General features: G+C 49.6%; 1 protein-coding gene across 1 annotated transcript in view; it reads left to right on the forward strand.

The window, feature by feature from the left end:
• Positions 1-23,604, forward strand: part of GABBR2 (gamma-aminobutyric acid type B receptor subunit 2) — a 365,809-nt gene that overhangs the window by 114,313 nt on the left and 227,892 nt on the right. The window contains exon 2 of the mRNA XM_045563833.1: positions 7,090-7,227. Within this exon, the coding sequence (XP_045419789.1) occupies positions 7,090-7,227 (138 nt within the window). The remainder of the gene's footprint in view (positions 1-7,089; positions 7,228-23,604) is intronic.

Here is a 23,604-nt window from a genome sequence, read left to right on the forward strand (position 1 = left end):
AATCCGAAAATCCGAAATCTGAAATGCTTCAATGAGCATTTCCATTGAATGTCATGTCTGTGCTCAAAATGTTTTGGACTTTGGAGCATTTTGGAAATATGCAATATTCTGAATATTGCATATAATAATATTGTGAGGAATGAATAAGATCATTTATATAAAGTTCTTAGTACTGTGCCTAACACATATTGAGGGCACAATGCACGTTAGTTGGTGTTGTTTTCGGTGCAGGGCAAGCAAGATGGAGGTATTTGGGGGCCATCCTAGGTGCCATATCCCCAAAACATCTGTCCTCTGAAGGCTTTCCAGGTATGACCCCTAGATGGGAAGGCTGTGAAACCATCTTGTATGCGGATAATTAGAAGAGCTAAGAGTAGTTTAGCCTAAGGACATCTCTTGGAGTCACACAGGTTGAGCTTAGATATCTGATTTCCAGGCCAAGAAAGGAAGAACTTTCGAACAAGCAGAGCTGGCCAAGGACAAATTAGCTCCCTGGTGAGGGAGTGAGACCCCCGCCGCTGGAGGGACAGACGTGCGCGGATGCTGACTGCTCCTCGGGCAGGAGGTGCAGACGGGGACTTTCTAACGGGGGCAGGCTGGACATGTTAGCTTTTAAATCCTCTTTCCATTCTGAGATTCTGCGTGGAGCAATTCCCGGTTTCAAATGGGTCGTTATTAACTCTGACATTTTCTTGGCATTTTTACATTTTAACTCTCAGCAACATTTTCTTTGAAATTTTTAAATCAAAAAAGTATTTTAATTCTTTAAAAATGAGATTTAAATGAAAATGGATTTCATTCTGGAGTCTCACTTTTTCATTAAAAAAAATTGATTTTCATGGCTTTTGGATCCGTTCCCATTTATAAGTGCTGAATTTTAAGAGCCTATATGGGCCAATGATGACTTCTCTGTGACAAGTCCTTACAGCGAAGTAGAAGCCATTGGCAGTGAAACAATAGACAGGAGCTTGGGGGCAGTGACCTTGTGCAACAGTAGACGTGGAGTTAGAGGAAGGCAATGATGAAAAATCCTGGAGAGAAGAGGGAGGGGGGAAGGCAGCTGTCCTTGAGGGCCTACTATGTGCCATAGCCAGTCTCCAAGTGGCAAGACAGCAGATCAGAGGCTTTGGCCAGTCATTAAGCTGTGACCTATTGCATGAGAATATGAGCCGGAATGAATTACCCCCTGTCTGCCAGCCAGTTGTGGCCACGCCCTCTAGAGGGGAGTGGGGGGTTTCTGGTGGAGGAGGGGGAGATGGGAGAACATGATAAAGCCCATAGCTTTCTGCCAGGATGTGGAGCCCCTGACAGTGGCTCTGAGCAATCCATCAAAAGCCAAATCACTGAAAGACAACTCGGCGTAAATAACTTCTCAGAATGATCATTTTGCCCCGTGAACAGCTCACTAAAAGCTGTCAGACACACACCTTAAGTGGGGTATGGAGAAGCAACCTGGCTTAGGAAGGGGCGGGCCCACAAGAAAGGGACAGTAATGAACAGCCCTTGGGGGAAGGTCTCCAAGTGCAGCAGCCTGGCAGGAGGAAATGTGAAATACATGTGAAATTGACTTTCGCCTGAGCTGAAAGGACAAATCCTTTGAAATGGCCATGGCAAGGTGTCTGCAAAGAATCCCTCATGAAACGAAAACTTAGGGAAGTTCCCCAACGATGTGGTGTATTGATCACCAGGCACATTCATTAACTTCCAGGGAGTAGCTTGTAGCGTGTGTGCTCAGCCACCTCGTGTACGTCACACTTGACTCTCGACCGCCCTTCCTGAGACCAGAGACAAAATCACACTTGGGCAAGGACCTCTGAGGCCATCTCCTTGGTGGTTTTCAAACATTTCTGCTACTGGTAATGAAACCCTCTTTTCACAGTAAGTGCACTGTGGAACCCTGATGCCGTACATAGAACTGCTGGGAAGCGAAGGTGCGGAGCCCGGAGCACCTCTCGCCGGCCCCCAAACCTCTCTGCTGGGCTCTAGGCACCCGAGGGGCGGAGTTTGAAAATCTGCAAGCTGATCCAGCCCCCAAAACTCAGCTTAGATCAGCTGGAAAGTACATCCGTGGGGGACACGAGTCATGTCAGGTAAGAAGATAAAATATGAGAGATGAGGATAAAGAACAGCATCGAAAATGGGGCAGACACATCTTTGTGAGTTTTGTTTTGTTATTCACTGCAAAGGTGCTGTCTTTAGGGCAGCAGGGACCAGTTTCATGGAAGACAATTTTTCCACGGATGGGGGAGGCGGAGTCAGGCAGTGATGCAAGTGATGGGGAGCGGCTGTAAATGCAGATGAAGTTTCGCTTGCTCACCTGCTGCTCACCTCCTGCTGTGCGGCCAGGTTCCTAACAGGCAACGGACCCGGTACCAGCCCACGGCCTGGGGGTTGGGGACTGTAGCTTTAGGGAAGTCAGGGGGCCCATGCTAGGTGCTCAGTAGGTTGTTTCTCCCACTTCAGGCCAAGAGCTCTTATCAGGAGGAGGCCTGGGCTTGCAGCATTATCCTGGGGGAAGTTGGTCTTGTCTAGAACGCCGTTAGCTTTAACCTACCCTTTGCCCATTGAGATGAGTTCTTCAGATTATTAGAAAGCTCTCAACTGGGAATCTGGAAATCCCTCTCCTAATCCTGGCAAGACAGTGGACAAATCACTTCTCCTTTCTAGTCCTCAGTCTCTGAAAATGAGGGTGGAATTAGCAATGCCCAGACAATTGGATTTCACACACCAAGACAGGGAAGGCCATGGACCAGAAACTTACAGAGGGTGGAAAACTTTTTATCTTGCCACATCAGGACGTTAAGAAACAAAGCCATCTTGCTATCTATCATCTTATAACAGAAAAATGTTTCAATAACATACAGGCTACAAAGGACCTTCTCTATAAATTAAGGATAGTTCTTTAAATGGAATAAATTTAGCTTTAAGGAAAACCTCACTATGTCATTCTCATTTGTCTTATTTTGTTTGAGCGTATCAGTTTTCTATTGCTGCTATAACAGACTGCCACAAATTTGGTGGTCTAAACCATGCCCATTCCTGGTCTGCCAGTTCCATGCCAGAAGTCTGGAGACAGTGGGGCCCCACTGAGTCCTCTGCTCAGGGCTTCACAAGGCCAAAATCAAGGTGTCACCTGGGCTGGGTTCTTATCTGGAGGCTCAGCTGGGGAAAATTCCCTTCCATGCTCATTCAGGTTATTGGCAGAATTCCGTTCCTTGCAATTGTAGGATGGGGATCCCTGTTTTCTTGGCATGTGGCCCCTCTTCATCTTGAAACCAACAATGGCAGATTGAATCTATCTCATGCTTCGAGTCTCTGATTTCCCCTCTGCTATTAGGCAAAGAAAGGTCTCTGTTTTGGGGGCTTGTCTGACTACATTGGGTCTACCTGTACAATAATTTAAGGTGAGCTGATTAGTAGCCTTAATTACACCTGCAATGTCCCTTTTGCCATCTATCATAACATATTCATGGGAGTAACATCAAAGGGCTGAGGTCGCTGGGGCCAAAACTAACTGCCTGCCTCCCCTGGTCTGGTGAAGGTTGGGTCAGATAAACATTTAGAAACATTTGAGGATTCTCCAGCTCCAAGACTGGTTGTCAAATAGTCTCAGATTTTTGAGTTGACATATCCCAGCATTGTGTATTTGTGAGAATACAGAATCTTGCATGGACTAGGTACTCAGGAAATGTTTGCTGAGCAAACAAGTATTAATAAGTTCATTGTTGCCAATATTATTTTAATGTGACTTTGATTATAAATCTTGTGGTACTGTATTATCATTGTCATTAGCTACAGATTAGAAAACAAGCCAGAATCATTACAGAGATGTATTAAAACTAAAAATGATTGAGTAAATCATGGTAGAAACAATTAAAACATGAATTGCTCTGCAATATTCGTGCATGATCTGCTGAGGGTGAGAAGTATTGCTTTCAATCAAGAGATGGGGATAATTAACAGAGGGCCCCAGAAGCAGTAAGAACTTAATCTTTCTTTCCTCCCTCCCTTCCTTCTCTCCTTTCTCTCTTTTTCTCCTTTTCTCTTTCTCTCTTTCTTTCTTGGCAAAATACATTGACTCTGCCAGCTTTAAAATTGAATTAAAATTTAAAAATTGCTTTATTTATTGAATATCTACAGTGTACAGCCCAAACTCCCTAGCCTGGTGTTCAGAGCCCTAAGCCTTCACCCAGGCCTCCTTGTCCTTGTCACTCACCATCGAAGTGGGCCAGCTGTTGCCGTTCCTGTCTCAGTTTCCCACCTCCTTGCCTGTGTTCGTGCCGCTCCTCCGCCTACGATTCCTGTCTCCAGCATTGCCTCTCCCAGAGCCACCCCGGCTCTCCCCGCCTGCCCCACAGCCTGGCTCTGCCTCTCCTATGGCACTGAGCGCTGTCCACCACGTGAGGTGGCCACCGTTCCGGCTCCTTGCCTCCACCAGACAGTGAGCTCTCTTTGGCCAGGACTGCGTTGGACTCATTTCTCTGTCCCCATCAACACCCACCGTGGGGCACAGTCCATGGGAATATCTCCAAGAAATACTAACCCACTGTGATCCCATAGTATGATCATGTAGGGGAAGGTGGAGGACAAGGAGAAAGAAAGAGGAGGACACAGAATGGAGAGAAAGACAAGAAAGAGGAGTGTCAGGGGGCTCCTCGGGCATGGACAGGTACTTATGGAATCCTTAGGGGGGCACTTGTCCAAGCTCTGGGGAGACAGCAGGGAAAGCAGTGACAAAACCCTTTCCTCATGGGGCTTCCATTCTGGTTGAGGAAGTCGGTCAATATACAAACAAAAGGTAGACAAGATGGGTTCAGAAAATTTTAGGAGCTATGAAGGCCCAGAAGGAGGAAGGGCATTAGACAAGGTGGCATGTCAGAGAGTGACGGGATGGAAAATATTTAGGGTGGGGAGACCTGAATGATGAGAAGGGGTGAGCCATGTCTAGAACCCAGGGAATTGTGTTCTCAGCTAATAAAACAGCAAGTGCAAAGGCCCAGAAGGAGGAAGGAAATTGCTTTTGGTTTCAGGGAACAAGAAGAAGCCTGGTGAGGCTGTGCTTGATGAGGAAGAGTGAGAGTAAAGGGAAATCACGCCAGAGTGGGAGGCAGGGCCTGCGTTACGTGGCTTCTACTATGATAAGGAATGTTACAAACATTATCCCAAACTTGTAAATGATAGAAAGATGCGATAATGTGACCATTTACCCTAATACTTAGAGCGTTTTCAGCCCTGCCTGAGGGTCATCTGACTGGGGCATAGAACTTTGCCCAATCAATTAAGACCCAGACATTTCACAATTCTCTGCAACTGATAAGTTATGTTGGTTTTCAATGATTTTCTTTTCTGTCCCCAAAGCTGATGGTTTTATTGCCCTGTAGGACATTAACCAGTTTTGTACCTAATGTAGCCGTCTTATCTTACTCCTTACTTTTCTCATTCACCATAAAAATCCCTGTTCCTCAAATTCTTTTTCAAATCCACTTTGTCACCCCGCAGATCCCATTATTAATGAGTTGAATAAAACTTTGACATGTGCTCACTACCGATTTTCATGTGAATTATGTTTTTAACCTTTTGAGAATTATATTCTGATAGGAATTGGGTTTTAAATGCATGGAAAGCAGGCAATGAGAAGAATTAATTTATGTTTGACAAAGGACACTCAGACTGCTGGATGGCAGAGGGGCTTAACAGGGCCCCACGGGAAGCGAGATGCCCAGTTAGGAGCCAGCACCTCTGTCCAGGGGAGAGATGGCCACGTGGCTTGAGTGAAGGAGGTCGAGGCGGAGAGGTGGGGAGTGAGCCACAACAGACTCCGACATTTATGGGCATTTGTGCTCTTCCTGTTTCCACGTTGGATTGCCATGATCCGCTTGACTGGTCATTTTCCTCTCTAATATGGGAGCTCCTTGGCAGGGGCTGTGTCCAACTTTTTGTTTCCTCTGCATCCACCCCTGGGCTGAACACGAAGTGGTGCTTGGCAAGTGTTTGCTGAATGAATTCTTCCCTTTAGGTTCATTATCATGACCTTTTTTTTTCTATTGTGGTAAAATATATATAACATAAAATTTACCTTATTAACCATCTTTAAGTGTCAGTTCAGTGTCACTAAGTACATTCACACTATTGTGCCACCATCACCACCATCTACCTCCAAAACATTTCCATCATCCCAAACTGAAACTCTGAACCCATTAAACAATAACCCCCATTCTCCCCTTCCCCCCAGTCCCTGGCAACCACCATTCTACCTTCTGTCTCTATAAATTGACTACTCTAGGTACCTCCTATGAGTGGAATCATAACATGTGTGTTCTTTGGGGTGGCTTATTTCACTTAGCATAATGTCTTCAAGTTTCATCTGTCTTGTAGCATGTATCAGCATTTCCTTCTCTTTTCAGGATCAATAACATTCCATAATCTGTATATACCATGATTTGTGAATCCATTCATCTGTTGATAGACATTTGTTTTGCTTCTACCTTTTGGCTACTATGAATGCTACTGCTGGGTATACAAATAATCTCTTCAAGTCCCTGCTTCAGCTCTTTTGGGTATAGATCTAGCACTGGAATTGATGGATCGTATGGTAATTTTATGCTTAACTTCTTGAGGGCCGCCATACTGTTTTCCACATTCCCACTAACAGTGCACAAGGGTTCCAGTTTCTGCACACCCTTGACAACACTTGTTATGTTTTGGTTTTTTTGATAATAACCATTTTAGTGAGTGTGAAATCATCTTTTAAAATATAAGTGGTCATGGAAAGGGGAAATCGCAGGGGGAGGCATTTTGGAGGCCTTTCCTCTGTGTACTCTGAAAGGAGACAGCTGGGGGCTGGAGAGAGCTCCTAGACTGGAGGGTGCTTAGGGGAGGAGAGCCAGGAGAGGGGGTGCCAAGACCACACTCACTGAGCTCACAGCATGGATTCGGGGCTGGCTTAAATAGAAGCCCCACTGTGGCAGAACTGAAGCCCAGAAGGAGTCCATGAAGGAAGACTTGTTTGTGTGAATCCACTGTTGGGCTCTTGCCCCTGGGGAAAGCTGTTTCTAATTTGGACTTTTCCTTCTGTGTGTTTCTTCCCAGTGCGATAATGCAAAAGGGTTGAAAGCCTTCTACGATGCAATAAAATATGGGCCCAACCACTTGATGGTGTTTGGAGGTGTCTGTCCATCCGTCACATCTATCATTGCAGAGTCCCTCCAAGGCTGGAATCTGGTGCAGGTAAGTCCTGATCCACCTTCCGTTGGGGGGCTGTCTTTGACTGGCCACCAGTCTTTTGCGTAAATGGTTCCTTGCACAATGTGGTTCCTAAGTTGCCTGGGCCAGGCCTCCTGGACTAGCTCCTAGATAATCTGCCCTCACTGCTGGACCCCAGCTGGCATGGCCCCACAGTGGATCTCCAAAGGGCAGTCCTGATACCACCACTGTGTATTAGAAACCCTCAGTCACCAGTGACTTCCTAGCCCAGGCCGACCTGCCTGTCCAGTGTTAGCTTCTGCAGCTACCGCTCACTCCACAACACAGCCCTGCCAGACACCTCACCTTTCCCTATATGCACCCCAGACCTCAGGCCTCAGGCCTCAGAGCCCTGCTCTCACTGTTCCTTTAACCAGATGACCCTTATCCACTCTGTGCCGATCCATCCATCCACCATCCTCATGGTTGTATATGTAGGGCCTACTATGTGCAGACACTGTTCTGAGCATTTATATGCATTAACTCATTTAATCCTTGTAACTACTCTTTGCTGTAGGTACTGTTATCATCCCCATTGTATAGATAAGGACACTGAGGCACAGAGAAACTAAGTAACTTGCCCAAGGACTCACAGCTAATAAGTAGCAGGGCCAAGATTTTAATCCAGGCTCTTAAAATTAGACTATGGAAAGGAAACTGGGCTCTGATAGAAATAAACAGCGTGATGGGATGCATAGTGACTGCCCTGGGGCGGTCAGGGAAGGCCTCTTGGAGGAGGTGACAATTGAGTTGAGACCTAAAGGATGTGAAGGAGCCCATTGGGTGAAGAGCATTCCACATTGGCGAATGGAATAGTAAAGGCAGGCAGGCAGCTTGTGATAGAAGCAACCTGGCGTGTCCATGGGACAGAAAATGGGGAGGTGGGACTGGAGCATGGGGGGCTGGAGTCAGGGTGCAGAGAGTGAGAGTGAAGAGGCGGCAGGAACCAGACCACGCAGGGGGTCAGTTTTCGCTCCACCTGCATAGACTGAGGCCCCCCTCTGAGTCGGGTCCTGCAAGCATGGGGTGCTGGGGGTGGAGCCCAAGCTTACAGCCAAGAGGGGCAGGGGCACAGGTGCGATGATGGAGGTGTGATGGGGGGGTTGGGGGCCCAGAGCAGGGCCCCCACTCAGCCCCAGGTCACAGAAGGCCTTCCAGGGCAGGTGCTGCAGGAGGAGAGGGCGTTGGACAGCCGGGAGGTGGAGGAGCGCACGGCTGCAGAGGAAGCCGGGTGAGCAGAAGCGGTAGGTGGGAAAGCGTGTGGGCTTGGGGAGCGGTGAGTCACTCGTTGTGGCCGGAGCAGGCCATGCTGATTGTGGGTGGATGCAATGGGAGAGGAGGCCAGAATAGCAGCTCAGCATGCTACAGTGCAAACCTAACCACGTACCTGGGAGCCAGCGTGGCTCAGCGTGCTGCAGGATCCTGGCCTCGGGCCCTCGTGGAGCCCCAAAGAGCTGTGAGACCTTGGACAAGTCACTTAGCTTCTCTGGGCTTGAGCCTCCTCTCCTGAATACCAAAGAGCACCCTCCTGGCTCGTAAGAACCAGGTGCTGCCACCCTGAGCCTCATTCCCTCATCTACACGATCGAGGTGGTAACAGGACTGCTTTTATAGGGTTGTCGTGCGATAGAAAGGTTAGAACTGTGCCTGGCACACAGTGAGCACCGACTAAGTGTTACTTGTTATTAGCCCTGCCCTGTCTCCTCTCGCTCCTCGAGTTGAATACCCTGATTACTTGGCATTCCTGGTCTTTCGTGCATTCCCACCTTCCTACACTGTTCCCACCACCTGAAACATCCCGTTCTCCCTATAGCCAGTGTATCAAGTGCTACCCATTCTTTGAGACCCAACTTAAATGCCAGCTCCTCCAGGAAGCCTTTCTTGACTGCTACGAGGGGGCTACTAAAGTAGAGCCCCTAGAAAGTCTTTTTATCGCTTCCCACTGTTTATTTCTGGCAGAGCAGTACTCAGTGGGTCCCATTCTGCTTTGCCCGTCTTCTCTCGGGGCTTTGCAGATGTGGTGGCATGTTTGCAAATGTTTGTCTCTCATGCTGGGCTGCGAGCTCCTCGAGGATAGAACCTGGGCCTGTGTGACATCTGCTTTTCCCTGTGCCTGATATTTCACAGACTTCATTAGATGTCAGCTGGGTGATCAGAGGGAGGGAAGGAGGCAGGAGGGGATGGGAGGACAGAAGGATCTGCAGATGGACATTTTGCCCAGACAGGAGAGGCCAAGCTCCCTGGGAAACTTCCCACCCAGAGGGGAATCCAAAGAGCTTCCCGCTTCTCAGCCTCACTCAACACTGCCTGCCCCTCGGAATTCTCTGAGGAGCTGCAGGGACAGGCACGGCCTTGGAAGTCCTGGCTTCAGCATGAGCAAGACAGGCCTCAAGCTAGAGGATCTAAGACAGGGAACTGCAGATCGTATTAGTTAGTTATTACCGGGTAACAAATTACCCCCCAAGTTTAGTGGCTTAAAACAGTGGCTTAAGCTTATTATTTCATTATTTTTACGGGTCAGGCATGTAGGCCCATAGAATGGCTATGTCTGCTCCATGGTATTTGAAGCCCAGCTGGAGGATCTGAAGGCTTGACTGGGGCTGGAGGTCCTGCTTCCCTGGGGCTCCTCTCCATGTGGATCTGTATACAGGGCTGCTTGAGTGTCCTCATGACATGGCAGCTGGCTTCCGCCAAAGGGAGTCATCTAGAAAACCAGGGCAGAGGTGGCGAAGCCACTTAGGACCTGGCTCCAGAAGTCGCATACCACTACTTCTGCTGTCTTCTACTGATGACACAAATCAGCCCTTACTTAGTGTGAGAGAGGAGTGCCAAGGTATAGCAAGGGGTGAAGGTGACCAGGGCCATCCTGGAGGCTGGCTGTCACAGTGACTGACGTCTCAGAGGAAGGCAGAATCACACGTTGCCTAGCAAGGGGGCCTTGACACTGACACCCTTCCTTGTTTTATAGAACTCCTGCTCATCCTTCAAAACCCCAGATAGGCCCCACTTCCTCTGTGAGGCCTTCCCTGATCTCTTTCCTTCACCCCCTTTCCGTCTGTGCCTCCATCCCCCACCCAAAACGTAAATGGTTTGTTCCTCTACAAGGGGAGATATCCCCGCCAATGGGGTGAAAACTGGTTCTTGGGCAGGAGGAAAAAATCTTACTCTTTTTTTGGTATGAAGCATAGACATACAGACAGTACATAAACAGATATATGTGTGTGTGTGGTGTTCCAGTGTCATGAGGGGGCAGGATTAGGAAAAAACATCCAGAAAGGCTTCTTAGGAGACCGATGGTGAAAAGAAGATTGAGAAATACAATATGGTTTTCCATCACTTCTATATTGTGTACAGTGTGTACAGTGTTCTGTTATTAAATTATATGCTGTGAAAAATAATTCATCCTATATCCCTGTCTTCTGAACTAGATTGTGAACTTCTTGGGGGCAAGGACCCCCCGCTTTCTGCATCTCCTGGTTCCCAGTGCCGAGCGCAGGGCCTGGGTCACAGTTGGTGCTCACTGAGTACTGAACTGTGCAAAGGCAGAGGACAGTCTGCGGGCCTGAACCCCACCTGGGCCCAACCACACGAGATGGGGGGCCATGGACATGCCTGTGCTCAGCCTCCACCTCCACAGAACCCCTCTGCATTCTGACAGGCCCTTGGGGGGTAACTCTCATGCTCTGCTGCCCTAGCATTTGCTACTAGGCCCAGGGCCGGATCAAGGGCTCCAGCAGGACGCGGACGGGGGATGCTGCGGGGCTGGGATTGGCAGTGCTCAACAGTTTGGAGCACTCTGAGGGCGTGGGAGGCAGAGGGGTGGATGAGCCCAGGACAGCAGATTTCTCCCAGCCTTGTGTGGCCAGGCGAGGAGGATGTAGGAACAAGGATCCGCATCCTGATGGGGGAGTAACCTGGGAGCCTGGATTTCTGCCCCCCTCCCACTCTCAGGGAACACAGCCCCATTTGTTGTGGACCTCCCAAGCCACCCCCAGCCCCCAACTCAGGGAGGCTGAGTTCGCCTCCAGAGATGGTGGAGGGGTGGATGAGTGGGTCTGCAGGTGCTCAAGGGATTTGATGAATCCCTTAACTTATTCAAAACTGGCCTATGAGACAGAGTTTCACAAACGGGAAAATGCATGTAATCTGTGTAATTGAAAAGGAGCTCTGACTGCCCTTGGGGGGAGCAACGCGTGCTGGACAGAGACGGCCTGGAATGCGCAATCAGTTGTTTCTGTCTCTTGGTGCTGTCAAAATAGGGATTCGTACACCAGAGGGGTGAAAATTCATCCTGGTGCTGAAATAGGTTAAATTTAACTTTTGCCTTTTACTGGGCTCCTTGATTCATGGTTGCTGCATAAAGAGGCTGATATTGTTTTAGTCATGATGTGAGTCACTTAGCCACTGGGAACCTCAGACCCTCCATCTAGAGGCAAGGACCTTCATAGAGTCTGGGGTCTGACCTGCAGGTGAAGGTGGCTCTGTCCCTCTCCAGCCTGGTCAGACCCCTGCCCAGGGTGCAGGGCTCCGATCTGGGCCTCACACTGGGAGGCACCAGGGCATGACCCGGAAAGGCGTCAGGGAAGGGCAGGGTCTGCACGTTGGAAAGCGAAGCATGTTCAGCTGGAGAACACACAGGGCACTGGGGAGGAGGGGGGAGTCTGCACCCCCAGAGCTCATTGCTGTCTTTGAGAGAGAGACTGGCTGGTTCTCTGTGATGCAGGTGGGGAGAAGTGGGAGCCACGGTTGAAGTTAGAGGGGGAGGGTTTCCAGCCCCAGCAGCAAGCCCCGCCCCCGCAGGCCTCCAGCATGCAGCAGGCTGCCTGGCTGTGAAGTCCTGGGTTACCTGTGGCCCAAGGCTCCCTGAACCATCTAGTTTCGGCCAGACCTGCTGCTGGGGAGGTTCAATAAGTAGAGTGGGCATAGACCAGGTTGGGGGCTCTCAGACTGCACTGGAAGAGTCACTTATGAGGCCTGGGGATGTCCTCATGGTAACAGTGCAAATGCTGGGGCTTCACTCTGAGCAGGTCTAGGTTAGGGGATTCATCAAATCCCTCACGGACTGTGGGCCCCACTCATCACAACCTCAGCCGTGTCAGTACCAGCGGCCCAGGTGACTGAGATGCGCTGGGCCCCTGGAGACGTGCCAGGCCAGGTGCTCTCTGAGGCCCGTTCAGCTCCCAGACACCTGGGCTCTTTCACCAGATGCTGCTGGTCCACAGAACTTCCATTTACGCTGTGCATGTGGGAGAGAGGACGTGGAGGAGGTCGCAGGGGGTTGCTGCTGTGACAAATATCCCAGTGTTGCCGGGACAAAACCCACAGTCTGCGGAGTGGCAAACGGGGCTCCAGCACCTTCCCCAGCCCACCTCCTGCCCCTTCCTGCTGCTGGCCTCAGCATAGCTACTCCTCTGCCTCCGTGGTCTCTCCACTTGGCAGGGCTGTGCTCACCCTTTGTGGCATAGCTTGGATGCCCCTTTCTCCGTGAAGCCCCCAGTGCTTCCCCTGTGCTCCCTCACCTGCACCCCACCCCCCACGGTGTTGGTTGCCCTGCGTCTGCCCCACCCAGGCCTGGAGCGGCCTGTGGTTGGAGCCCTGTCTCATCCACCCCTGGCCCAGGCCTGGCGCAGGCCGGCACCAATGTGTAGCAGTGCTCGGGGAGCATTTGCTGACGGAAAGCCAGATGCCTGGGCTCACCTCCCAAGGACTGAGGGCGGATCTCAGAGCCTGCCAGGCCTGAAAGCACCCCAAGGCTCTCCAGAGGCAGCCCCTGGGCAGGTGGATGCGAAGGGAAACCTGACATGGCCTTTAGCTCAGCCTCAGCCCACATCTCCCATCTCTGGAACCCCCATTTTCTAACTAATACGTTTCCTTTGTGATTTTCTCAGACCGGCTCAGGATCCTATCCTCAGAGATCTGAGGGTGGATTGCTTCTGCCCCTACCTTGCACTTTTGGGGGCAATCCTACAGATCTCCCACTAGCTTAGTTTGTCCTTCTGAAAGCATGGGGCCTGGGGAAAAAGCAGGGGAGTTTGGGGCTGGGTGGGGAAGATGGAGACAGGGTAACTTGGACAAGAGGTGGAAGCAGAGCCCAGGGAAGGTCCAAGAGAGGCTGGCGAGAGGGGGGTTGACATCCTCAGAGACCAGGACCAAACTCCTTCCTTCTTTGGAGTGAGATGATCGCTGCCTCAGCTTGCAGACAGAAATAGTCTAGCTGATGAAAATAAAGTCGGATTCCTGAAGGGATAAAGGGCTGCTCACAGGAAAACGCAAACACTCTATCCTCAAGAACTACATCCCGCAGAGCCTGTCCTTTAAGAGCAGCCGTGGCAGATTATTAAATTGTAGATTCATTTCTCCTGGCGCCACCCCAGCCTCCCCTCGGCAGCCCACCCTGCCTTCTGGCCTGCCTTGGCACTCCCCCGAGGACCTTCCTGGGAAGGAACATTTCGGCTTGTGTAACGGGGCTGTCTCCTTGGAGAAGCTCGTGCGAGGGCGTGGAGGCAAGGAGGACATTCAGGCAGGAGGATGTCGACTCTGTTTGTAGACGTGTTGGCAACGGAGCCCCAGTACATTTAGGACTTGATTTCTGCAAACTCTAAACCATGCCTGGTTTTGACATTTAAAAAACAAATCAGTGAAAACCCCCAAATCAGGCCCTTTGCTATTTACTGAATTCCAGCATTGCGCTAAACTGTCAGTCCATGCCATTTTGCCTCATGGGAACAGAAATTTTGTGATCTGACTTGATTTTCTGGAGTGATTATTAAACCGTAGGTTGCCTGAGAAATCAAAAGATTGCTTCTTACTTAGTTGTGGGTTGTAGAATTTGAGGCAGATTCATTGTGTGGCAGAGCTCGTAGCGTCTCAGCAGTCACTGCGTCCAGTGTCCCCGTTGTGCAGAGTGGGAAACAGAGGCCCAGGGGATAGGGCCTTGCCTAAGTTCTTACAGTGTCAGCAGCCCTGGGTCCCACGGCTCACACTCCAGTGCTTTGCAGTACGTGCTGTGGTCTTATTTTCTCTCTCTTAGCCTCACTTTCTGCGATGTGAAATGGGAACAGCAAGCCTGCCTTCTATGTTTTGTGCAGATGATGTGAGAATCAATGAAGACTTTTCTTTCTTCTTTAAGTGAAAGCACTTTTATAAGCCATAATACAGTAGGTGCTGTTACAATGACCGGGACTCCTTGGCTAGGAATAGACCTCTGATGATGGCTGTGGGAGTTTAATGCTTTGCGTGGACATGATGGGTTGTTGACCTCGGCACCGCAGACCCTGAAACTAAGGGTGCAGGGGTGGAATTGGGGCTCTTCAGCAAGATGCTCAAAGCACACGCAAGGTCTGCCTCTCAGCCCCCAGGAGTCAAAACCCACCAGGCCAGAATCCCACCACAACCCAGCCCACGTGGCTGCCACGCCCTTGCCACGGCGTACGAGGAAGTCTGCAGCCTCGACTAGAAACCATTTAGGGGCGGCCGTGTGATTAGACACAGCTGAACACTTTGCTGCTGTCTAAGAATGAATAGAGGCCATGAATCCAGGGCGGGCGGGAGCCGGTTCTTGGTGCCGGTCTCCAGAGGGGCCATTTAGCACATTAATAATCTATGAGATGCTTCCACCTTCTGGATTCATTAATAAAGAAAAAGAGGGGAGAAGCAGCAGCGATATTAAGGCCGTGCACTGTGGGCCAAGCAGAGGGGGTGAGAGAGACCCCAAAATCCAGGGGCCTTTGGGTCGTCCTTCCTGGCTGTGTCGTTGGATGCCGCAGGCGGAATGCCCTGCATGAGGCCAGGAGAAGCTTGGCAGCTTTTTGTTTGGATACAATAGGTAGAAGGAAGTAGGAGCCCTTGGAAGGGTTTTCACCACAAAGGAGTCAGGAGTTGGCTTGAGGCAGGACCAGTGGTGGCCATGGCAACAGAGGTGCTTGCCCAACTCATTCCAGGGACACGGGGCCACTGGGCAGGAGAGGCGGGGTGGAACAAGACAGTGCCGGCGCCGGCCCCTCCCACCTCGTTTGCCCCAAACCATGGGCTCCAGCCACCCCTGAATTCCTTGAGGCTGCTGAGCTGCATGGCGCTCTCTGAAGCCTCCAGTGTCCCCTGAGCAGTCCCCATGCCTGCAGACTGCCCTCTCCTTTCACCTTAGGAGCTGGCCTCAAATATGATTCCTTCTGCAGAAACTTCCCGGATTTCTCCCGAGTTAGTTGGTGAATTCCTGGCTCCCCTGAGCTTCTGGGCATGTTGTATGTGCTGCAGCCCCCTTCAAGCCCCGTCTCTGTCCCCAAGTGTCACATTCCCTCCATTTCTGCCTCCCTCATTAGACTGTGGCACCCTAAGGATGCTGACCCTCTCTGATTTGTCTCTTCGAGCCTGGTCCCCTCGAGGGCCTGGCGCAGGACAGGGACCCAGTAATGTGTGTTGGGGATGGGGGAGCAAATTCACTCCACGCTTTGCGCTGAGCTGGGGGACTCGCTGCCCTTCACGAGCCCAACCCCCATTCCTTCAGTGGGAGGGTGGAGACGCGGTTCTGCATCCAACGTGGCTTGCGTGGATCCCGGCAGTACCCACTGATCTTCGAGGGAAGGGGGATTCTGTTCTCACTCATTCACCCATTCATTCACTCACTCATTCATTCACTGACTCACGCTCATATTCATTCACTCGTTCTCTCACTCAACAAGTGCAGCACCTGCTGTATATGCCCCAGGCTCTCCCACAGGTGCAAATCCACCATTCAACACTGTTGCCCTGAGAGAGAGACATGACCAGATGCAGGAGCCAGACAGAGGACTGGGATTCAGAAGCTCTGGGTAATGGTTACTAATGTCTGTCACTGACAGTGAACTTGGGCAAACCAGCAACCCCCTCGGAGCCTCACTGAATCCATCTGTGCAATGGAGCTAATCCTGCCTGCCCTTCTGCGGCCATTGACAGAGTCAGATGGGACAGGGGAGGTGGAGCACCTGGAAGCACTGTGCAGGCTGTCAGCCCCTCCAAATGGCAGGTGGTGACATTACTGTGGCTGATGCCTTTGGGATCCGAGACACCAGGGAGCTCCTTGGAGATTTATCCGACTCCATTTGTCTCCAGATCCAAAGCTGTGTGGATGAAATTAACATCACAGACCACGAAGGTGATTCAGAACAGTAAGACTGAAGCAGAGAACCTGCAGGAGAGGCGAGATGAGCCCCTGGCAGCTGTCAGAGGGCGCACACGCTCTTTTCCTGCTGTGTTGAGAGAAGCAGAGGCGGGTGAAGGAAGGGCAGGACGCTCCCCGGGGCGTGGCGGCTCCCAATCCACTCCTGCCAAGGACCCACCCTGTATCTTTCCTGTCCTGGTGAAAGAGTCAATCCCAGGTTCTGACCCCCATTTTTAATTCAAGACCACGGTCTCTAAAGTAACATCCGTTCCCAGTGTGTATCTCCGACAGCCTCATTGTTTATGCGTCTTTCACCAGCAGCCGCCTCAACCCCTTTCTGGGAATATGCGGGGTGTAAATAATTCATTCTGGATAAATAAATCACGCGCGCTACTTACCGTACGGCTGACGCTGCTCGTCGTCGGCGCAACCGCGGGTTACGTGGCGTGGAGTCTGGATTACAGGTTGGGTCTGGAAAGAACTGGAGAGGGAATTAGAAAACGAGCTCCCTCCAGGTGACAAGCAAGAGAAAGGGGATAATCCCAACCTCGCGGGGGCGTGGTGAGGGGGAGAAGTCATAAGTGTGGGACGCGGCACTGGGCTCCCAGCAGGCGCTCAATATTATCCTGCAAACATTATTCCTGTAATTCATGAGTGAAGGTGACTCACCTCTTGAGGCAATGTCTCTGCAATGGACTTCCCTGTAGCTGCGGCTCTCGAGCTGCGGTGGCTGTCACGATCACCTGGGAACTTGGTAAAATACAAAAGCCTGCCAGGCGTAGAGTGACCAACCACCCCTGTTTGCCTGGGACTGAAAGTGTCCGTGGATCAGCATTCAAACCAGGCTAGTCCTGGGCAAACCAGGACGAGTTGGTCGCCCTCCCCAGCTCCAGTTGGAGCTGTAGGAGCCCAGTGCCCTGTGCTGCTCATTGGCACCCTGGGCGATTCTAGTACACGGTAGCCGTGGGAACCCCTGCCTCAGGGAGAGGACCCGCCCCAGGTGCAGACTCGGGGGCTCACAGTGGGGATGCTGAGAGGGGATTCAGGCTCCCTACGCAGGGGTGGCCTCGGTGACACTTCCCAGGCGTGTCTGATGGTTGGGACTATCGGGTGGGACAGAGGGGGAGGGTCAGGTTGACCAGTTACAAATCAGAGTCCCGGATCCACTGATCAGCATCTCCAGGGAAAGTGCCTAGGAGGCTGATTTTTAACAGGTGCCCTGGAAAGTTCTCATTGCCAGGGAAATTTGGGAAAAACCAATCGAGAGATCCTGCAAAGCCGTGTTGTTCATGGCGCAGCAGCAATGCAGACTCCCAGGCCCCGCCCCAGACTTCCTGGCTCCGCATCTGAATTTTAACACGATCCTATAGGTGGTTCTTGCTGCTGTAAGGTGCCTCTCCCTCGGGATCACCTGGGGTCTCTGAAGGAAAGCCAGGTGTGTCGGCTGGGGGAAGGGTTTTGAGACAGGTGTTCAGACTCTGGAGTTGGCTTGAGGGAACTGCCTACTGATTCAGCCTCAAGGGTCCACTTTCGGAACGTCAGTGTGAAAATGCAGGTGCAGTCCTGTCTTCACTGACACCGGACGTCCCTGCAGTCAGCATGACAGATGCTCATCCCACTGCGGTGTGGAATGTGTGCCACTTGCTGACCTGGGAGTCTCTGTCAGCCAACAAGACCCCCCACCCTGTCTGTCCAGGAACACACACAGGGGACCTGTGGCTCCAAATAAGAGCAATGGGCAGGGCACTGGGCTTAGCGGGGCGTGAGGGGAGACCTGGCTTCCTACCCCGGCCCTGCCGATTGCCACTGGGCAGCTTTACACACACCACATACTCTCACGGGAGCCTGGACATCTTCCCCCGCGACTGGCCTGCTTTCCCCCCAGGACTGTTGTGAGGCTCTGGTGAGGCAGGGCCCCGGCGGGCACCAGGTGAGCCACTGAGCAGGTGCTCCAGAGACAAAAGCACAAGGTGTGCATGGCGGCTCACCGCTGATGTCCAGGCCGTGTTCTGTCTGGAAGGTGGCACTGCGCTCACACGTGCAGACGAGGAAGTGGGGGTGCAGAGAGGCTGACGTACCGGTAACACCTGGTGCACTTCTCAGGCGTGGGGCTGAGGTTCACGTCCAGGCTTTGGCCCTTATCAGCTGGTGCCTGCAGGCAGGTTATCTAGTCTCTCCCAGCCTCGGCTCCTCGCCTGTGACCTGGCAGTGGCATCATACTGACGCCGGTTGATTGTCCGTTGCACTCCTTCTCCCTCCTGGGGGCTTCCACTCAAGGACACAGGCACTCAGCTGGCCTCCTGGTCTACCTCCCCAGGTAGAGGCAGAGCCCTGGGATCTGGGGGCAGCTCCCTGGGACTAGCTGTGTGGTCTTGGGGGCCTTCTATTGTAAAGAGCTCGATAATTTTGATAATGTCATGTCATTATCCCCTGCGGCTCAGAACCATCAGTGCCAGTCTTTAAACTGACCATCTTCCCTCTCGGGCCCCTGCATGAGATTTCCCCTGGCTCCTGCTCCATTCCTACATGCTGTGAGAACAGCCAAGCAGGTGGTGAGTGGCCATGGCCACTTGTGCATGTAACGCCATGTAGAATGCAGGGGCAGCCTTGCAGGTGTGCCAAGTCATCAGCTTGGGTGTCTCTTGATCCACAGAGCCCTCCAGGTAGAGGACACCTTCTTCTACAGGAAGTGAGGCCCAGAGAGGTTGGGCAGCTTGTGTAAGGTCACACTGCAAGTAGGAGCAGAGCTGTGGTGCCAGCCTTTCTGGCAGGCTCCCCGCCAGTCCCCTCCCCTCATGCTAAGGGACAGAGCCTGCTCCCTGCACAGCTCAGGAGCCTTTGCCCATGCTGTTCCTGCTCCCGATGCCCTCTCTGCCCCCTGCCCTCTCACCTCGCTGAGTCCTCTGAATTTTCTGATATTCAGGTGTCACCTCGTCCTCCAAGACACCTTCCTAATCTCCCCCAACTCTGGTCCCCAGCTGGCGGCGGTACCCACCACCTCCCTTTGCATTTTCCTCACTTCCTTTGTTTTGCTCATTCTTCAGTATATTGCAGGCTCTGACGAGGTTCCATTGTCACCCACCAAACTGAACTTCATCATGGCCAGGATAGTCTTTGCCCAACTGAGAGTTAGCTATACCACAAGGGCCTTGCAGGGGACCTGGCACTGTGTGGGCACGCAGAAATTGTGAATAGACACTCCTGGAGGGCCTGCCACAAAACCAGTTTGTAGCACTACTAGCCTACATTTCCATGGCCTTTGCCATGGGCCAGGCCTGGTCCTAAACACTGTATGCAAATGAACTCATTTATTCCACCGCCAACCCTACGAGGTAGACACTATCACTCTCCTCATTTCACAGAGAGGAAACTGAGACATAGAGAGGTGGCATGTCTTGCCAAGGAATTGACAGTCCAGAGCCCCTGCTCACAGCCACTAGGCTACACTGCCCATCGCACGATCCCATGTAACCCTCACAGCAATACTCAGGGAAGGGAGGAACAGCATCGTCTCGGTTAGGCTCATTTTCAGAGCAAGGAAAATAAGATTCACAGAGGGGAGTGTTTGGCCCTGCTTCCTGCTGTGAGCAGACCACAGGGTGAGGTCTAGCGAAGGCCTCTAGGAGTGGGCTTTCTGGAGGGGAGCCCGCAGGTTCCAGACCCCAAGCCTCTGCGGCCTCTCCCCAGTCCGTGTTGGCCAGGAACTCCCTGCCCGTCCACAGAGGACCCGGGTGGTGCGTGGCTGTGTTCTGACACAGGCTGGGTTCTCCCTGTAAATCATTCCTGACCTGCACACACCCATGCACACACGCACGCACACGCACACACACACACACACACACACACACACACACACACACCGCTTTTAAACTTATTACTCATCCAGTAACTTCTGTATAAAAAATAAATGGATCCTTTGAACCCAGAAAATGGATGGACTAATTGTTGGTGGAAATCAATAACTATGCTAAGTATTTCAAGTATAGTATATACAGCTCTACTCTGGGTGGTTTTATCATGAATAAGTTGATTTTTTAAAAAATAGAGCGTAGTCTACATTAGTTTTGAATTATATGAAGGCTTTTGCTTTGAATCTATTTACTAAGAAGATTAAATTATTTATTATTTCCATGATGCAGAGATTGAGCCTTCTACAGTGGTAAGGGCTCAACTTGAGAAAACAATCCTAGGTTAGATAACTATTTAGGCATCATGCCCAAATGCTTATATAAGCATAACTTTCTCGATTTTTCCCAAGGTCCCCCCCACACTATTACCTAGCACTGTCCTGGCTACTTCTAAGATGGCGTGTTGGCTTCGCACGTATCGAGGAACGGCTCTGTTCCCACTGTGGCTGTCTCCTGAAACTCTGGGCACATCCTTAGGAGCAGGTCTGGGTTCGTGGACCTTTGGCACAGCAAAGCAGCTCTGGCCCAATCCTCCAGGCCACACTATCAAAAAGGCATTTTTACCCAATTCTCAGCTTCAACACCATTTTGGGGGAAGCCTTTCCAGAGTATGCCTCCTGTAGACACATCCCTAAACGCTGCCTGCCTTACAGCAGTCTCAGTCCCTCCTTCATCGCCAGTCTTGCCTGATGGTGGCAGGGCCCCTCTGTGATGGGGCAGCATCTGCTCTGTTTGCACTTGGAACCCTCGAGCCCAGCACATGGCCTAGAAACTAGGAGAACCTCCTAGAAACTTTGGGTTTTGTTTTGTTTTGGGTACTCTCTCAATCTCTCTCTTTTGTGTAAGTAGCATCATGAATTCATGGATTTTTAAAAATATATTGAAAGCACTGTATTTCAGCTAGTTGTAGATATTATTTTTAATGCAAACAGTATTTTAGCTGCTCTATTCATGTTTCTACCTCTCCCCCAAATTTTCTTCCAATTTTTTATTTTGAAAATTTTTAAAACTGCAGAAGTAAGTTATAAGAAAGTACAATGAACATCCTCTACCCTTTACCTAGATTCACCAGTTGTTTATATTTTGCCATATTTGTTTTGTTCTTCCTCTCTCTCTCTCTTTCCCCCTCGCCTACACACACACACACACACACACACACACACACACACTCCCTCATGTTTTTTTGAAACACTTGACAATAATTTGTGGACATAATGATACTTCACCCCAATATGTTAGCACAAATCTCCTAAGAAATTATATTCTCTTACATAACCATAATATAATTATCACATCTAAAAAATTTAACAGTGATATAATCGTATTACCTAATATATGGTCCATATTTAGATTTTTTCCAGTTGTCCTCAAAATGTCCTTTTTTGGAGGTGAGGAGGGGATCAAGGATCCAAGCAAGGAGCATGCATTGTATTTGTTGTCCTACGCTTAGTCTTTTTAATCTAGACTAGTCCTCCTACTTTTTTTTTTTTTTTTTTTTTTTTTTGGCTTTTGGGACATTTATTTATTTATTTATTTATTTTGAAAACTCAAGCCAGCTGTTTCATAAAATGTCCCATGATCTGTATTTATTTGTTTCTTCATGATTAGATTCATGAGTTTTAGCAAGAATGCTACATTTTTTATACTGTGTACAGCATATAGAGTCAGGAGGCCCATGATGTCAGTTCGAACTATTATGGATGATGCTAAATTAATCACTTGGTGAAGGTGGTATCTTCCAGATTTATTGTAAAGACACCTTTTTCCCTCTGCAAATATGTAGTAACGTATGGGGTGAAACTCTGAGACCATGCAACTATCCTGCTTCCCCACAACATCAGTGCCTGCCTCACTAACACAGGGTGTTGTAAAATGGTCATTCTTTAATTCTATTATTCCTTATACATTTAAGCCGGCATTCTTCTCAACATGGTAGCTTTCCCTTTTTTGACCCTTTCTTCCTGTCTTCTTGCCCCTTTCTCTCTCTCCTCCCTGACTAATTTGAGCACTTAATATTTTACCTGCCCTAGTCTTGGAATCAGCCATTTCTCCAAGGAGCTCTGATTCTTTCTGGTGGGAAACTGTATTGAGAAACCAACATTTGGGTGCTGGGTATAGTTGTTTCTACTGGGGTTTACTCTCTCTAGGTTTTTTCAGTGGACTGAACTTGAAAATATAATTTTTAATATTTTAAACAAAAGTGTTTAAAATTTAATCTGACCATGAGGAGGTAATCAAATATGGGACATTCTGGAAATCACCTGGCCTGAATTCTTCAAAAAAAGTCATGTTGTGGAAAACAAGAACAACCACAAAAAGACAGCCTAAGACTGTTCTAGATGAAAAGAGACTAAAAAAAATACCAACCAAATGTAAGGCATGAATGTTGATCGGATCCTGAATTTTAAAAACATAAAGGGCAATTTTAAGAAATTGAAAAAATTTGAATATGACTGTGCATTAGATGATACTGAATTATTGTTCCTTTTCCTAAGTGTGATGATGACATTGCAATGATATAGGAGAATGTCATTCTTAGGAGATGCATTCTGAACTATTTAGGAGTAAAGTGTCATGATGTCTGTAAGCTAATTTCAAATGTTTCAAAAACAAAAAATTATGCCTATGTGTATGTGTGTGCATGTATGTATATGTGTAGCTATGTATATATACATAGATACATATATACTTAAAGAGAAAGAGAGAAGAAAGCAGATGTGGAAAATTGTGAATCTAAATGAAAGGTATATAGTATTCTTTGTACTATTCTTTCAACTTTTTTGTAGGTTTAAGTGTTTTCACAATAAAAGGCTATGAATGTGTGTGCATGTGTTTCTGTGTGTGCTAGGTGGGGGAGGTGGTGGTGGTGGGGAATATGTTCTTAGTCGGACAATGAAAATGTGTCTGAAAGTCGCTTTACAGGGTTTTTTCCATGTGATTATATTAGCGACTTGATAGACTCTTAGGTTCCTTTGTTCTGGTTTGTTTTCAGTTTTTAGGGATTGATTTTTTTCTTCCTATTGGTTAATTTTATTTTTTAAAAAAATTATACAAATTTTACATGATTCCATAATCAAAACTGTAAAGCAAGGTACAGGAGAGAGTTCTGGGCTCTGACCCGAGTCCCCTCCATTCTGTTCCAGGCCATCCTAATGTATGACCATTTTTATTAGTTTTTAAGTTATCCTTCCAGTGTTTCTTATTGCAAATATGAGCGTGTGTGTGTGTGTGTGTGTGTGTTCCTCTTTCCTCCGTTTTATGCAAAAGGGAGTGAGCATACTGTAATATGTACTGTTCTGTTCGTTGCTTTTTTCACTTA

This window comes from Lemur catta, chromosome 10 (genome assembly GCF_020740605.2).
Source record: "Lemur catta isolate mLemCat1 chromosome 10, mLemCat1.pri, whole genome shotgun sequence".
NCBI lineage: Eukaryota > Metazoa > Chordata > Mammalia > Primates > Lemuridae > Lemur > Lemur catta.